General features: G+C 39.5%; 1 protein-coding gene and 1 long non-coding RNA gene across 2 annotated transcripts in view; one reads left to right on the forward strand and one right to left on the reverse strand.

Annotated features, from left to right (window-relative positions):
- LOC125448276 (uncharacterized) overlaps positions 1-18,248 on the reverse strand; it is a 143,976-nt gene that overhangs the window by 94,914 nt on the left and 30,814 nt on the right. The window contains exons 5-6 of the long non-coding RNA XR_009443518.1: positions 8,647-8,770; positions 1,889-2,310 (exon numbers count right to left, since the gene is read on the reverse strand). This is a non-coding gene — a long non-coding RNA (uncharacterized LOC125448276). The remainder of the gene's footprint in view (positions 1-1,888; positions 2,311-8,646; positions 8,771-18,248) is intronic.
- On the forward strand, positions 2,034-15,165 carry mettl1 (methyltransferase 1, tRNA methylguanosine). The gene is made up of 6 exons (XM_048523448.2): positions 2,034-2,204; positions 5,190-5,353; positions 8,663-8,847; positions 9,029-9,142; positions 9,390-9,491; positions 10,682-15,165. Exons 1-6 carry the CDS (start codon positions 2,125-2,127, stop codon positions 10,823-10,825), a joined length of 789 nt encoding a protein of 262 aa, XP_048379405.1. The 5' UTR covers positions 2,034-2,124; the 3' UTR covers positions 10,826-15,165.

Consider the following 18,248-nt stretch of genomic DNA (forward strand, 5'->3'; position numbering starts at 1 on the left):
CATCATTTAAATGGTTATTAAGCAGGAACTAGCCTCCCTGCTAATAGAAAGGATGTTGTGAAACTTGAAAAGGTTCAGGAAAGATTTACAAGGATGTTGCCAGGGTTGGAGGTTTTGAGCTATAGGGGGAGGCTGATTAGGCTGCGGCTATTTTCCAGCATCAGAAGTTGAGGGGTGACATTATAGAAGTTTACAAAATCATGAGGGGAGTGGATGTGGTGAATAGATAAGGTCTTTTCCCCCAGAGTAGTGGAGTCCAAAACTAGAGGGCATAGGTTTAAGATGAAGGGAGAAAGATTTAAAACGGACCTAAGGGGCAACCTTTTCCAAGCAGACGGTGGTTCATGTATGGAATGAGCTGCCAGAGGAACTGGTCGAGGCTGGTAGAATTGCAACATTTAAAAGGCATCTGGATAGGTACATGAATAGAAAGGGTTTTGAGGGATATAGGCCAAATGGGACTAGATTTATTTCGGATATCTGGTCAGCATATGCGAGTTGGACCGAAGGGTCTGTTTCCATGCTACATAGCTCTGACTATAACTTACGATTTTTAAAATTGTTTTCAATTTGTCTCTTGACTGCATCTGTCTGTCGGTTTTTGTGAGGTGGGGGTTGGTGATCAAAGAAGATTTGTATCATTGATATTAAAGAGATTGCCTTGTAGTTTCTGTATTCTGCTAAAGTTACATTATTACACAAATTTTACATTTTTAGGTTCCAAGTTGGTGTTGGTTATTTGTAAAGTTTGTTTAGGAAGAATTGAGCAAATTTTGAAAATCATCAAATGTTTTAATTTCACTCTGTTGCAAATCCAGCCCAAATCAAGTCTGATTTGGGCTAGCTTGCTATCCCTGTGTCCTAACATCAGGAAAACCTTAAATCACTGAGTTAATGAATTGTTTGCACATGGAGTTTCTAAGACTATGAAAGAACTACTACATTGGGAAAACATAGTGGATGCTGTTGTACTCAACACGGTGTCAATTGGACAATTTAATACAGCACTTAACAGTTTTATCTCAAAGATTTACACTTATGTCACATCTGAAAGCATCTCAAATGCAGTGAATACCCTGAGGAACAGTGACTGTGTTACAAGCATACCCCATTTAGCTATGATGTCATTAGTTGACCAAAAGCATATGAAGGGTGATGGTATCAGAGATAATGGGAACTGCAGATGCTGGAGAATCTGAAATAACAAAGTGTGGAGCTGGATGAACACACAGGTCAAGCAGCATCTTAGGAGCTCCCAAGATGCTGTTTGGCCTGCTGTGTTCAGCCAGCTCCACACTTTGTTATGTAGGGTGATGGTAGTTTGTGTAAAGTGTTAGGTTTTAAATAAATTGTTGCTAACTTATGCCTGTTATCATGCCAATTTACACATTGTTATGGCTGGTAAGTTTAGTGCTTTCCTTGAGAGTTGTGGCTTTTTAAGTTTAACAGTTATGACAATTATGGAGAATAATGATGTAATCTTCTAATTCTGCTTTGTTGAGAATCCAAATCCTACATATGTCAACAAAAATACAGAAGGCAGTATTACTATATGAATGCATCACACAATGAAATACCTGACGAAGATGAAAAATGAGCCCCTGAAAACCGAACATCTCCCGAAAAATCAGAAAGTGACCCTCAACAAAATCTTGAGGCGTGTTTTTTTGAATATTTTGAATCCATGGTTCAAAAGGGCACTAAACGGGCACCCCCTGCTGTTCTCGTATCACAGTCTTAAACAGGGGACTGAACGGTCTCCTTCAGCTCGTGTTAAAAGATCTAGGAAACGTTTCTACATTGAAGGCGCTATCTAAATGCAATTACAATATATAACGATTTTCTTCCCAACTTTGCATTTTATTTACATAAAAGAACCTTGACTTACACGGACTGTTCTTCAATAATAACAAATTACAGAATAACCCATTTTCTTTCCGTTTTGGACAAATCCCTCGCAATCTGAAGTAAACTACCCGTTGCTGAAGTAACTGAAAAGAAAAGCTCACATGACACACTCGGGCGCTCGGTGATGACGCACTTTCACGATCGCGAACAGTGCGCCGCTCTCGTGCTGTCATTTTCAGTTAAAATCCCGGCTGCCCCTTCACCGAATCGGCGATCATGGCGGTACCGGCTCCTCAGAAACGATTTTACCGGCAGCGTGCTCATTCCAATCCTATGGCGGATCATGTCTTTGATTAGTGAGTGGGGGAGGTTTATTGGGTGTAGTCATTCTTAGGTTTCGGGTGCTTTTCAATTGAAGCACCAGTGTTATTGTTGAGTGAAATTTTGAAGTGTTTTCAAGTACTGAAAGCAAGGAGGAAAAAAAACAATAAAATTTCAGATCTGGTAGATCTGAGCCTTTTTAATCTGTGTGAATAGCATTTTGTTCTGGGGTGTTGGACATCTTGAAGGCTGTGGTCGCGCTTTTTGACTAAAGCGTAGCGTAGGTCACATTATTTAACTACACTGTATCACGGGCTATATTTTCTCACTACTCTGTAACATTGAGGTTGTGCTGCAGTCTATTTGAACGGACCAGTGTTTCACTCTGTAAAATGTATGTACTTTCTCAGCGGGAAATAACTTTTGAGTTCATATACACAGATCTTTTATTCCCAGTGGTTCTTTTGTTGTGGAAGCACAGGTTTGTCTGTTACTTTCTCAACACTGAGAATCTCATTGCTGAGTCCCACAAGAAGCTTGATTGACAATGACAATGATTAGGATCTAACTCTAATTGCCCTGCAATGTTAAAATACTCATTTTATTTTCAAATCTCCCCACAGCCTCTTTCTTCCATTTCCCTACCGGTGTAACCTTTTCCCAGCCTCTCCTCTTTAGTGATATTGAATCTGTTCCACTTCTAGCCTCTTGAACATTGTGAATTTCCATCACTCCATTACTGGTCACTTTTTGTCTTCAGTTACCAGATCCCCAAGCCCTGCAATTCTTTCCTGAAATCTTTGTCCCTTATAGATGCTTCTTAAAACCTTCCTATTTGAACTAACTATTGGTCATGTTTACATGTAAGTTTAGGGATGTGTAGTGGGGGAAAATCTGTCAGAAAACTATGACGGTGAAAAATAAGTTGTTTTCAGATCAGAACTTGATAGACATAAGAATTTCTGCCTTCCTGTTGCATCCTCCAACCCCTTCTATACTGATCCCAGCCCCAATCTCCCTCTTAGTTATCAATGACATATCATTGACAGGACTTGCCCCTTGAATACAATTTAACGTAGACTTATTGTGGACAATCTATATGATCATACCAACTTTGACCCATATCCCTTGATACCCTTATAATAGAAGCAAAACACTGCAGATGCTTGAATTTGAAACAAACGTAGAGTATGCAGGAGAGACTCAGCAAGCTCTGGCAACATCTGTGGAGAGAAAAAGAGTTAATGTTTCTAGTCCAATTATGGGACTGTCAAAACTAAGTTGTTAAATATATTTGAAGCTGAGATGTTCAGTTGAGGATTATCAGATCAGGAATGATTGAACTTGAATAGCAGAGCAGGCTTGATGGAGCAAATGGCCTACTTCTGCTCCTACATCTTATGGTCCAGAAACTCTTTTCTCTCAAGGAATTCAGAACAAGGGGATACGATCTTGAATTTGGACCTCCAGGAAGGGAAGCACTTTTCCATGCATAAATTTAGGATTTTTCTCCCACGGAAGGCTGTGGATGCTGATGGCAATTGGGATGGCACAGTGGCTGAGTGGTTAGCACTGCTGCCAGGGACCTGGGTTTGATTCAGCCTTGGCTGATTGTCTGTGTGGAGTTTGCATGTTCTCCCCATGTCTGTGTGAGTCTCCTCTGGGTGCTATGTTTTCCTCCCATAGTCCAAAGATGTGTAGGTTAAGTGGACTGGCTGTGCTAAATTGCCTACATAGTTCAGGATGTGTATGCTATGTGGATTAGATATGGTAAATGTGGGGTTATGAGATAAGGTGGTGTTCTGGGTGGGATGCACATTGGAGGGTTGGTATAGACTTGATGGGCTGAATAGCCTCTTTCCACACTTGGGATTCTATAATTAAAATTGCATCAGAAGACTTCAGAATTGTACTGCACTTGAAATGTTAACTCTGTTTCTCTTTCCAAAGATGCTGCTAGACCTGCTGAGTTTCTTCTGGATATTGTCCCCAATAGCCTTACCTGATTTAAAAATCTGTCACTTATCAGACTATAAAGCTCCAACTGAATGGTGTGACAGGCTCAATTGAGGCCAATTGAGTCTGCTCTTCCTCTCAATAAGATCATCACTGATCTGATAATCCTCAATTCCCCTTCCTGCAATCTCCCTATAACTTTTGATTCCCTTACTGATTACAAATCTCCCAGCCTTCACAGCCCTCTGAAGTAAAGAATTCCATAGATTCACGAACTTCTGAAAAGAAATTCCTCCTCCTATGTCTTAAATGTGCAACCCTCTATTCTGAGATTCTGCCATCTAGACCAAGAGTCTTCCAACAGAGGAACCTTTGCATCAACCCTGTCAAGCAACCTAAAAATCTTGTTCCAATAAGGTTGCCTTGCATTCTTCCAAACTCCAACAAGTGCAAGCCCAACATAATCTCCCCTTTATAGGATGATCCCTCCATACCGGCGATTAGCCTAGTGAACCTTATCTGGACTGCCTCTGATGTCAATATATCCTTCCTCTGGAATTGGGGACCAGAACTGTTCACAGTATTCTAGATGTGGTTTGACTAATGCCTTGTATAGTTTTGCAAGACCTTGCTATTTTTATACTCCATTCTCTTTGAAATAAAATCCAACATTCCAATTGCCTATCCTACTATCTGCTGAACTTGTATGCTAGGTTTTTGTGATTTATGCATGAGGAATCCCAAATCCCTCAGTGCAACAGCCTTCTGCAGTCTGTGTCCATTTAAGGAGTATTCAGCTTCTCTTTATTCATTCCTTTTATATCACTTGCTTATTTACCTTCAAATTCTTCCCCCCTTTTGTTGGTCTTTTTTCTGTTGTTTTTCCTAATTTAACAATTTAACAACTCAATTAAATCACCACTCAAATTCCTAAACTCAAACCCATCAGCAATACACCACTCAAATGTCCATGGAGAATGTGCAGTTTGACTTGATCTAGTTGGCTGTAGTATAATTCCCACAAAGGTTATAGATAACAGTCTTCTGTGCCTCTCTTTCTGCAGCCCAGTAAAACCTGAACAGATGGACTGGTCTCAGCACTACCCTGAATATTTCAAACCACGCTCAGAAAATTACCATGATGATGAGAAAGATCTCATTGATGAAAAGAAAATGAAGTTCCAGGTGGAGTTTGCAGACATAGGCTGTGGATACGGAGGTTTACTAGGTATGACCAATTCTCTAAACATTCTGTTATCTTATTCTGATTTTTGTCAGGCTAGACAATCTATTCAAGCTAAGATGTCTGTTTGGTCTGCAAGTATGACCCTGAGCTTGTCATTTCACTTCTCCATCTTCATTTCACTTCTCCATCTTATTCCCTCTCTGACCTTTCTGTTCATGGCCTATTACATGTTCCAATGAAATTCAGTGATAGCTCAAAGAATGCCACTGCCACTGTACAGGCTTTTGACTCGGAATGGCGTCTGACGGTTTTAAGTCCTAATCTCTGCCTCCATTTTGTGTCTTTTTTTTTGCTGGCTTGGCTTTTTTCTAATTTCTTTCTTTTATTCCTTCACATTACATTTAGACAGCTGCTGTCCAGCCATTCACACTTCTTCATCTGCTCACATCTTTTGTTTCTTTGCTATATCCATTACCACTGTTTTTGTGATTTGTACCAAGAAGTAACTTATCAATTAATCTCTCCACTTCACCTTATCAGAGACCTCTGTGCTTCTTTACCCTTTCACTTGCTCCAAACCTGTTTTCTGATTTTCATGAGTGATAATCCCGTATCAGAAATCTGAAATGTTAACCCTTTTTCTGTCTAGAGACACTGCCTGACCTGAGTATCTACAGCATTTTTGTTTTTATTTCAAATCAAAACAGTGTTGAAATCCTAATCTTCCTTTTGTGCTGTTCTGCTTCTACTTGTAAAGAGCCTTTGGATGCCTTTAATTTGGAAATGCTGAAAAAATTCTTGTGGTTGTACTGATACTGTCACTGTGTAGGATTATGCCTTCTCTTGATCAATTGGGGTTTTTCTCAAATTTCCTTTAAAGACTTTTTTTGTATATTTTCCCCATTTTTTTTCTCTTCCCTTTTGCATTAATTATATCAATTCAAGGAAAGGATTTCAACGCCTGGGAGTGGAATTAAATTTATTTATCCAGTTTCACCATAAAGTACCCAGATTGTGTACAAAAGGTAATACAGACTGTAGAGTAAGCCTTGCACTGATCAAAACAACATTTCACATATTTTTCTAATCAACATGTTCAGAGATCTTATTGCACACCTCTGAAATAGATGGGACTTGAACCCAGGCCTTCCAATTCAGTGGTGAGGACACTACCACTGCACCATGACAGCCTTCTAAAATGTTCCACAATTGTTGTGAGCTGAATAGCTAGCACCTGTGCTTGAATTCTTTGGATGCACTAAGTTTATTGACCTCCGTACTCGCCCTTCACAGATTTCTGCAGTACATATAGTATCTTTTGAGAAGCAGGTACAACAAGAAGGGGAAAAAATGCATAATGCAAATCTGTGTTTAGCAACTTGGGTAAATGATGTCATTGACTTTTGAACAAGACAAGAATAAATAAATGCATGCTGTCAAGTTACTACATAATATTGGGTACAAGTGATGGATTTGTTTCCAGTTAGGAACTTCCAATACATTTTCAAAATGTTACTTTTCTAATACAAACGTTTTTAATTTAACACTATCTAAAATGTTTCCAAGCTATTATATTGGAACAACTGAATTGTGAAGAATCATATGTGGAATAGTTGAAGAGCTCTGCTGCATCATCCCAGCAGACATTTTCAAAATCTGAGTTATGGTTATTTTTCAAAATATTCTTGAAGCAGTAGCTCCATCTGGTGATAGGAATTTAATGTTGTACTAGAATATTAAACAATACTGTATGTGAACAGAAGTCTTAGGATTTTTGTTATTGCAGTTTGGCGAGAAATCCAATTATATAACCACTAATCTTTTGTCAATAAGTAATAGTTCCTAGAACTTGTGGTACTTGAAACCAGAATGACGTATGTTTTTAAATGTTCAACTTTATTAATGGCTAATGGCAATTTTATTTCTGAACACTTTGATTTTTGAAATTGTTAAAAATTTGAAGTTGCACAAATGTATTCAAAAGTCAAACACTCAAATTATGTTTAATTTCAGGTTTCAATTGGGGTATTCCTTCTCTGCTGTTTTTTTTCCACGTGCCATTTCAGAAATATCAGAATATGTTCACGCAGACCTGCTAATGTACTTACAAGCAAAAGAACATGAGGTTGAGACCAAAAGGGAAAACACAAAGCCACAAAAAGAAATATTCAACCCTTTCCCCAGTGATATCCTTTTCTATGTTTTTAATATAGATACTCGACCCCAGTGAAGAATCACTCCTGTCTTTTGCCCTTTAATTTCTTACTCAATTGACAAGGTTGTGCACACTTCCTTTCAGCAAATTGCCACACATTCACAGACCCAATTCTCTGCCTCTTTGAGACATACGGACACACGATAACTCATTGATGGTTTCTGATTAGAAGTCTAAGAAAAGCTGAGGATTTTTTCCAGCCCTGTCTGCTTAGACTACACGAATAACTTGAGACTTATTTCCAGTTGTAATGGCCTGGAGACTGCCAAAAGTAAGTTGCCCTTTTGCTGGTATGGATCTTTAACTTCTGAACAGAAACTGTTTCTAGCCTCGGGCGTCTTTATGGCTTGCAGGTAAAAAGCTTAATCAAATAAACACTTCTGCAATTATCTCACAAGGTAGCTTATCTATTCATTTACCTAAGTCACATGATTTTTTTAAGAAAAATTCTGACTCTTAAACAAAAAATTAACATCCACAGAACTGACAGCCCAAAACCCACTTATTTCTACTTTGGAATCCCAAGTTTCTAAATGATGATATTATAAACCTTCACACAAAGAAAGGTGTTTACTGCTGTATTCATTATTATACTTGTTCAGGATAATAAGTCATGACACTAGTCAATTGGCAGTGAACTAAACTAAAATGATTTTGTTTTAATGGTAAAATATTGGGAGAATATTTCACTTAAAGAGAAAAAAAATCTCAGATTCAGCTGGATTTTTGATTGCACATTGCTTTATCAAAAATCTTTTCAATGATTGCTGATGTCCTACATGTAAAAGAGTTAATACCCGGGAATAGTGTTCACATTGCACTGTAGCACTTAGCTCATTGTTCCCTCATTCTTTCTTCCTGATCAATAAGTGTCCTTGCAACTATGACTGTCATTCAGTTTAGTCAGGTCTTCTGCAATACATTTAATCTCGGATTTTGGTGTCTCTTTAAAGCCAATTAGCCATCCTGTAGCAGAGGTTTGTTGTTACTTGCACTTTGTATGTCTACTGTATCCTGTTTAGTCTACTGTAGGTTTGACTTAATCTGAACTACATTATTCCTTGGAGCTAAGCACCTAAAGATGGTCTTGAGCTGCACACAGCAAATTTTATGAACAGACCTTTTTGTTTCCACAGTTGAGTTATCTCGTCTGTTTCCCAATTCATTGATTCTGGGTCTCGAAATCCGAGTGAAGGTATCTGACTACGTTGTAGATCGCATCAAATCCCTAAGGGCATCCAATCCTGGAAAGTACCAGAACATTGCATGTATTAGAAGCAATGCCATGAAGTATTTACCAAACTTCTTCAAAAAAGGGCAGGTACAATGATTTAATTTATTCGGTGACTGTGATCTTCCCATACGAGAACTCTCTGTTGCTGAAAATTTCAGAATCCCTTTGATTGTGTAATCATTTATCATCTAATATTTCTCTGCAATCCTCGACACTTTCTCAAAACTCTACAATCATTGTAATTTTCCTACTTTGTTTCTATTTGCAGCTAAGTAAGATGTTTTTCCTCTTTCCGGATCCACATTTTAAAAAGACAAAACACAAATGGAGAATAATTAGCTCTACATTGCTGGCTGAATATGCTTATGTACTGTGTGTAGGGGTAAGTGTCTTTTCATTTCTATAATTGGCGTTAAGACTCATTATAGCACCTGATTACAGGCTTCCACTTCATACCCTGGTGTACTTATGCAAGGTAATACAGCAGAATATAGTGTTGAAGGTGCAGAGAAAGATCAACTCAATGTGTGCAGATTTGTACTTGCATTTGGTTTTATGAAATAATTGTGCTTTTTGGGTAATAAGAGCTATTTTTCTGATGTGTTGATTTTTTTTTCTCTCTCCTTTAGGGTTTGGTCTATACAATTACTGATGTGCAGGAAGTACATGAGTGGATGGTCAAACACTTCACAGAACACCCATTGTTTGAACATGTTCAACTAGAAAAACTGGTGAGAATTATACTTGCATACACCCTAGATGTTTTGAATTGTACAAAAATATACTTCAGAAGTACTTCATTGGCTATAAAGGACTTTGAACTATCTGGTGGCTGTGAAAAGCACTATATAAATGTAAGGTCTCCATATTGGCAAGTCTACCTCTTTAAAGTGTATAATATATTTCAGAATTCTTTCTTCGTAAATTATTTTATCAGCACTCCCCTCTATTCAAACCATGTTTGTTTTTTCTCCCCCAGGCCTAGTATACAGTTCCTTCATAGTTTTGACAGTCTTGTTGACTTCTGTCCCAACTTGCTGTTCTTCACATTTTGAAATTGAACAATAAACTTTTGCAGCCTTTCTTAATTTGCCAGCCCCCAATCTTGCACTTCCCTAATGTTCACTTTGGTGTACTATCCAGCAGGAACCAACTGGGTTTTCTTTTCCCAGTCCTACCTCGGGTCCCTGAACTAATGTGAACAAAAGGAAGTGGTGGAGGCTGGATACAATTTCAATATTTAAAAGCCATCTGGATGGATACATGGATAGGAACAGTTCAGCAGGATATGGGCCCAAATGCTGGCAAATCTGACTAGGTCAGATTGAGATATGTGGTTGGCGTGCACAAGTTGAACCTAAGGGTCTGTTTCCACCGTGTGTGGCTGTATGAATCTGTGACTCTGCCTATGGGGCACCTGTTCTAGCAAAGAAGTCAACCGATTTGGAGGAGGAAATTGGCACAAACATTTTGAACTCCATTTGTTTTTGTTTTTTGTTTTTGTTTTTAAAAAGTAAAATGATTCTGAAATCGAGATTTTTTTTGGCTTTAGTTGGAAATCTTCTATTGCCAAGTTGACCATTTCAGTTTGAATTCTTTGGTATCTGTGCTTTCTGACTTTGCTTCATCTCAGGCAGTGGGACTTTTTTCTTCAGATCTGCTTCTATTTCCAATGAAATTTGATCTTTAATTTGTTGCAAAAGAGTATGTTATTTTGTGATTGTTCACTGCCATAGGGAAGGAAAATGAGAGTTGTGCCTATGCTACAATTTAACGCAGCTTCTAGTTTGCCATTTCAGATTGGGGTCAGTGAGGTTTCCTCCTTTTTTTCCCCCATTCTTGGCTATTGGTCAAGTGAGAGGCATCTTTTTAAAGAAACTTGGAATACTTTTCTGATGCCTGATTTCCTTCTTCAAACCAGAAGGATGACATCATCATTGATCGCCTTGGTGTCTGCACAGAAGAAGGTAAAAAAGTATTAAGGAATGGAGGACAGAATTTTACTGCAGTATTTCGACGCATTGAGGATAAAAAACCGAAGCTGAAAATTGAGCAAAAGTCCTGAGAGGAGTACTCCTTCATTTGACTTCACCGAGGCGAGTGATTAAAGAAGCGGTAAACACATATCGATTGGAACAAACCAGACCTACTCTTGCAGCTGCAACATTGGGAGAAACTGCATTGAAGGTGGGGCGGCCCGTATAAATAAACTGAAAATAACCTCAACAGTAGTCTTCAAATAGAAGTGTTGATAACTGTACGTTCTTGCATGAATGCTAGGTATCAAGTGAAGGGTTTAAAAATTGGTTCCCTAGGCACATTTTACAGATTTTTATTTTTACGAACGATTTGGAGAGTATGAAATAAGGAATGTAGCATTGTACGTTTTACAATGTAAAAGATTCCACTGAAATATGTACATCAGAAGTCTTTTGCTGTGATTTGTTTGTTTATTTTTGTTGTAATTGAGAATTGTATCCTTTTTTTTAAGATGCCTGCTTATACATATAGCTTGAACATAGAACAATACAGCGCGGAACAGGCCCTTCGGCCCTCGATGTGCGCCGACCTGTGAACAAATCAAACTTTATTTTAAACTGCTATTAAATTTGCAACAATAATGACATTTCCCAAAACCAATTAATTACTTCCAGATTTCCTGAGGCTGTGAAAGGCACTATAGAAATGCAAATCTGCCTGCCTGTCTCGACATCAGAGGGTTTATCAAGCAGGCTCAATGCCATGTTCATAATAACTACTTTTTGCTTCCTTTAGTACTTTGAGTGTCACCTTGCCTCTGAGTCACAGGATTGTGAATTTGAATCCCACTCATAATATAAGGACTGTCACACTGTTGGAAGTCTCTTCACTGAAATAATTATCTTCTATCTTTAAAATTAATATCGTCCATTCAGAGAATTCTCCCAGTGTCCCGGTTAACATGCATCCCTCATCAATGTCCGCAACACGGTCTTATTGTGAATAACTTCACTCCTGCACATGAGTACATAAGTAACTACGTTTCAAAGATAATTATGTAAACGTATACCACTGTAGGACATCCTGCAGACATACAAAATAAATTCAAGCTGGTTCATTGGTTTCTTTTTATTTATTTTCAGCTATGGAATAAAACTAAAATTGGCTAGCTGACTATGGTCACTTGGGGCCAACGATTGAATTAAAAATTTATTTTGATCTTAATCCAAGTTGTAATGAAAACAGACTATTTTGACCTTCTTGGCTTTTCAACAGTAGCTGTTCAATATTCTGATTCAACTTTCTGATCAGAAAGTTTGATTTTTAAACAGTGGACTGCTGGAACTGACACCTGCAACATAACACTCTAAAGTTTTGGAGTAGTTCTGTAGCTCAGGTTGTGGGTGTTGAGGTTGGTTGGCTTTTGAGCTGGTTTGTTGTTCTGCAGATGTTTTGTTATGGTGCTTGGTAACATCCTCAGTGCAACCTCTGATGAAGCTTCAGAGGCTGCACTGAGAATGTTACCAAGCACCGTAACGAAACGTCTGCGGAACAATAAACCAGCTCGGCGAGCCAACCAAACTCAGCACTCTAAACACACTTCAGTTTCATAAATTCTCCCAAATTTTTTTTGTCCCCAAATTAGTTCCCAATAAATTACCCTTTTAAGAAAAAACAAGAAACAAAATTCACCTCATACAAATTTGCCATTAATTGGAACTTTATATAATATTGCTGGGGTTTCTACAATCAGAGTGTCAGCAAGTGTTAATATCAGTCTGGTTCGTTGCTTGTATTGATGCTAGAGCTGTCACAACAGGTTCCAAGTTCACTAGCATCATTACCAAGTATGATCTATAATCTCACTTCTCGTTGACTTTGTTCAATCCAATCTATTATCAATGTCACGTTGTACCACGTGTTACAGGCCAAATGTACAATTCTTAGACACGGAATCTTTGGCTATTTGCAGCAAAGTTGCTGTGCTTTGAGGTGAGGAGGTCAGTAATTACAGTAAATGGCTTATAAAAGAAGGGCAAGAATTAACTAAAAGGGTCACTGAGTTAGAACTGTAAGGAGCCAAATGTGTGTGTTTGTTTTTAAATTTGATTTCAACATAGGTTAATTGAATACTTTTTTTCTTCTTGGTAGGCTAAGTTCTGCAGGCAAATCATGCTTTCTTACATGTGGCATGTTAGCACTGTTGCCTCACAGTGCCAGGAACCCAGATTCAATTCCAGCCTTGGGCAGCTGTCTGGGTGGTGTGTGCACATTCTCCCTGTGTCTGTGTGGGTTTCTTCTTAGTCCAGCGATGTACAGTTTAGGTGGATTGGCCATGCTAAATTGCCCATAGCGTCCAGGGACATGTAGGTTAGGTGGCTTAGCCATGGGAAATGCAAGGTTACAGTGACAGGGTAGGAGGGTGAGGGGAAAAGAGTCCGGTTGGGGTACTCCTTGAATTGGTGTGGATTTGTTGGGCCGAATGGCCTGTTTCCGTGCTGTAGAGATTTTAATTCTTTTTTCTTTTAAGTGATCTTTATGATTTTAAACACTGTATTTATAATTTGTGTGTATGAAATCTGCTGTGGTTTTGCAGAAACTCTTGCTTCACTTTTGTTCATTCTTGTCCACATACTCTTGAGTTGGGATCCTGATGTCACTCTGTGTATTTTATAAATATGCCTTTACTTCACCCATTCACCAGTTTTAAAAAATGCAGGTTTATGTTCAGCGTGTACTCTAAATTTTTTAAAAATTGTGACCATTCAGAAAATATAGCCACTTTTGATGGAATGAAGTGATGCTTTTTTTTGAGGCCACTGAGAATGATGTTTGTGTTTTTAACAACACTTAAGCTGAAGTAGCTTTTTCTGTAATATTTTAAGTGTATTTCAAATTTGCAATCTGCTCTTAAACCCTCTATTTGCCATCTACTATGAATAAAGCCTTTTTATAAAGGAAGGTTCACCGGACCTGAAATGTTAACGTTTTTTTTCTTCTCAGATGCTTGCCAGAGCTGCTGAGCTTTTCCAGCAACTTTTTTTTGTTCCTTTTTAGAATAATTTCAGAATCTCTGAAGATTTCATGACTCACAATCTTAAAATGCTGTGCCCTTCTTAGTAGGAAACTAGCCATCTTATTTCAGTTTATTAGATCAAGCAGCAACTTAAGGTGCTCCACAAGCATTATCGGCCAGTTATTTGGAATGAGCCATATTGTGATAGTAGGACAGATTTAGGTATGGTTTAACAAGCAGAGGGGGACTTAGGAAGGGAATTCCAGAGCTTAAGACCCAAGTAGCCAAAGACACAGCTGCACCTATGATGAAGCAGTTTTAAAAATTGGGGCTATGTGAAGGGCCAAATCTAGTGGAACGCAGAGGTACGGAAGAGGTTAGAGAGATAGTGGGGTATGTTCATCAGCGATAGCTGCCACTGGTGGAGTGATGGATATCCAAGAATAGACAAAGCAACAGACTTGGAGCATAGAGTTCAGTAGGTTTTAGGGCAGAATATCTGCAAATATTTTTGTAGATCAGTGAGATTATTGTGGGGAGGGGAATTAAGGACATACAGCATGGAAACAGACCCTTCAGTCCAACTAGTCCACACCAACCAAACATCCTGATCTGACCTAGTTCATTTGGTCCATATTCCTTCTAAACTCTTCCTGTTCATATTGCCATTGATTATGTCTTTTTTAAATGTTGTAATTGTAGCTGCCTCCACCACTTCCTCTGGCAGCTTCTATTCATGCACTGCCCTCTGCATGAAAAGAGTTATGCCTCTTCTCCTTTTTCAATATTTCCCCTCTCACCTTTAAACCTATGCCCTCTAGTTTTGGACTGTCCTACAGTGGGAAAAGGGCCTTGGCTAGTCACTCCATCCATGCCCCTCAAGATTTTATAAACCTCCTAAAAGGTTGCCCCCTTCAGCCTCTTCCCTATAACACAAGCCCTCCAATCCCAGCAACATCCTTGTAAATCTTTTCTGCACCCTCTCAAATTTAACAACATGCTCACTATAGAAGGGCAACCAGAAGTGCCTGCAGTATTGTTTAAAAAATGGCCTCACTAATGTCCCAACTCTCATACTCTATGATCTGAGCAATGAAGCCAAGCATGCCAAACACCACCTGTACCACCCTGTCTATATGCAATTCCACTTTTCAAGGAACTATGCACCTACGCCCCTCGGACTCTTTGTTTGGCAACATTCCCCGTGACCCCACCATTAATTTCAGCACGTTCAGTGATTTGACCCGTTTGGTCACCGAGATTGCAGTGCAGGATTGACATCTGTTGATTTTGCTGGGTTGTGTTTGATATATAAACAAGACAGATGGAAAGCTTTGCCCTGGATCTTTGCCACGGTTGGAACAATTAAAGTGGTGAGATATGGAAAAAGTACTAAGTAATAAAACAAGTCCTCCTAGTTCATTGAGCCTGACCTTTCTTTTTGCCTCTTTCTAATGGCTGAATGACTAATAGATCTTTGTACAGATGTACAGTCAATGACCTTTTTAACACACACTGTGCAAAAGGTTCAGTTACTAAACATGTGGTGGGTTTTTTAATGTATGTATTTGGGACAGAAACTTTTTTTTCTGACAAAACTGCTAATGACTTGTGCACTTCAACAAATGTTAATGACATTCTGTATAGCAATAGTTAGTTATTTTAAAAAGTTTAAAAGGTAGCAGTTTTAAATACAAAAACATGATTAAACATGAGCATAACAAAGATTTATCAACATTCTGCAAAGTGAAATAAGCAGTGTGATAGGACTATTACATTATATAAATTTCCAGTTCTATTTTGTGGACAAAAATAATCATAGAACACTGAGAGCACATTGCCTCTTTCTGTACTATCTTGTCTATGCTAACTCTGTGTGTGAGCAACTCACATAGTCCTACTCCCCAAACTTGCCCCTGCAGCCCTGCAACTGTGTTTTCTTCAGATAATTATCCAAATTTCTCTTCAGCAGTGGTGTCCCTACCTCAGAGGCAGGAGGTTAGGTTCAAGTCCTACCTGCTTCAGAGATGTGTAATGACATATCTGAACAGCCTGATTAGAAATAGTAGGAACTGCAGATGCTGGATGCCACCTGAAGGTTGCAGGAACAGCACCTTTATATTTCACTTGGGAACCCTGCAGCCCAATGGTAACAATGTGGACTTCACAAACTTCAAAATCTCCCTTCCCCCTACCCCATCCCAAAACCAGCCCAGCTCGTACCTGCCTCCCTAACGTGTTCTTCCTGCCACCTCAAGCCCCACCCCCATCTCCTACCTACTAGCCTCATCCAACCCCCTTGACTTGTTCATCCTCCCTGGACTGACCTATCCCCTCCCTAACTCTACCTGCACTCCCCTTTACTGGCTGTACCTCTGCCTCTTTGACCTGTCTGTCTCCTCTCTACCTATCTTCTCCTGTATCTATCTTCTATCTGCCCTTCCCCTCCCCCATTTCTGAAGAAGGGTCTAGGCCCGAAACGTCCGCTTTCCTGCTGCTTGGCCTGCTGTGTTCATCCAGCTCTACGCCTTGTTATCTTAGCCTGATTAGAAAATACCTTTTTAAAAGTCTTTTTAAAGCCCTTGATTGAATCTACCTCTACTGTACTCTTGAGCAGTACATTCCAGATCCTAACCATTTGCTGCTTTCGAAATGTTTTTCTCCTCTTAGCAAACAAACCAAAGGCAATCACCATAAACCTGTGTCTCTCTGGTTCTCAACTCTTTGACCTGTCTATCTGCTATATACATCCATCTCAAGATTTTGAACATCTCTATTAAATCTCCTCTTGATCTTCTCCAAGGAAAACACCCTCACCTTCTCCGATTTATTCACATAATGTAAATTATTCATCTTTGGAACCATTAGCAGTAATGTCATTAACTCTTAACTGTCTTCTGAAATTGTTTAGCAAGCCTCTCTCGGTTCTCTCAAACCACTAAAAGGTCTGAGAGGAGCACCAGCAGTGACCTCTGAACCAAAAATTATAAGGGACAGATTTGTCAATACTGCAAGGTATGATTCTGTGAGTATGTAATGTCCCAGATAACACCGTTCCCATCCCTACGTATGTCCTAGCCAATGGGCAGGACAGACTTAACAGAAGTGGTAGCACAATGGTAGACAGTTGGGAAGGGGTTGCTGTGGGAATGCTCAAAAGTGACCCTGGACGCCAAAAGGTCTTGTGGCATTGGGTCAAACATGGGTAAGGAAACTTTCTCGTTACTGTGTACCATGACCCCCAAATCAACTGCTGAAACAGTTGAACACCACTTGAGGAAGCATGGAAGGTGGCTTTGTGGTGGATATCGAAGTCCTTCAGCCAGACTAGCTTAATAGAACTATTACTGAGTTGGAAAGGACACAGCTGCTAGACTCAGTCTGTGGCAGGTAGTGAAGGAACCAAGAAGAGGGTAAAACCTACTTGATCTTGTCCATGCCGATCAGATTGCCACAAATGTATCTGCATGTCAGAACTAGTAGGAGTGGCCATGCATAGTCCTAGTAAAGGTGAAGTCCCGTTATGGATACCTTCCACCATGTGTAGCAATACTACTGTGCTGAATAGATGGGGTTGTGAACAGATCTCGCAACTTAACTGGATGGCCGTTAGGTATTGTAGGCCATCAGCTAAAGCAGAATTGTACTCCAACACAATCTGCAACCCAACAGCCTGGCATAGACATGCTCAACCCTTACCATCAAGCCAGGGGATCAACCCTGGTTTGTCTAAAAGTGCAGGGAGGCATGCCAGGAGCAGCACCAGGCCCACCTAAAAAATGTACTCTCAGCCTAATGAAGCTCCAATGGAGGATTACAAATTCCACAACCAAGATATGAAATTGAAGCCCTGCAAGACCCGCCATATTTGTTTGTAAATGGTGATGTACAATTAAACAACTCACTAGAGGGGGAGGATCCACAAATATTCCCCTCCTCAATGTTGGATGAGCCCAGCACATCAGAGCAAAATATAAGCTGAACTATTTGCAACAAAAGTGGATGATCCACCTTGGCCTCCATGATATATCCCCAATATCATAGGATACTAATCTCCAGCCAATTTATTTCACTCCATGCTATAGTGACAAATGGCTGAAGGCACACAATACTCCAAAGCCTACAAGCAATGATAATATTATGGCAACTTGCTGAGTCCCTAAACAAGCTATTCCAGTGCCACTACAACACTGGCATCTACACAGCAATGTCAGAAATTGCCCAGACACGAAGTGGGACAAATTCAAGTAACCAATCATCAATAAAGTGATTATAAGGGGTAGTCAACAGTGCTATCAAGCAACATTTGCTTTGCAATAACCTGCTCACTGACTTTCAGTTTGGGTTCCGCAAAGGGTAATCACCTCCTGACTTCATTGCAGCTTTGGTTCAAACATAGACAAAAAAACTAAATTGCAGAGGTCAGGTGGGAGTGACTGCCCATGGGGAGGTGATGGCCTAGTGGTACCAGTGCTGGACTGTTAATCCAGAG

This window comes from Stegostoma tigrinum, chromosome X (genome assembly GCF_030684315.1).
Source record: "Stegostoma tigrinum isolate sSteTig4 chromosome X, sSteTig4.hap1, whole genome shotgun sequence".
Lineage (NCBI taxonomy): Eukaryota > Metazoa > Chordata > Chondrichthyes > Orectolobiformes > Stegostomatidae > Stegostoma > Stegostoma tigrinum.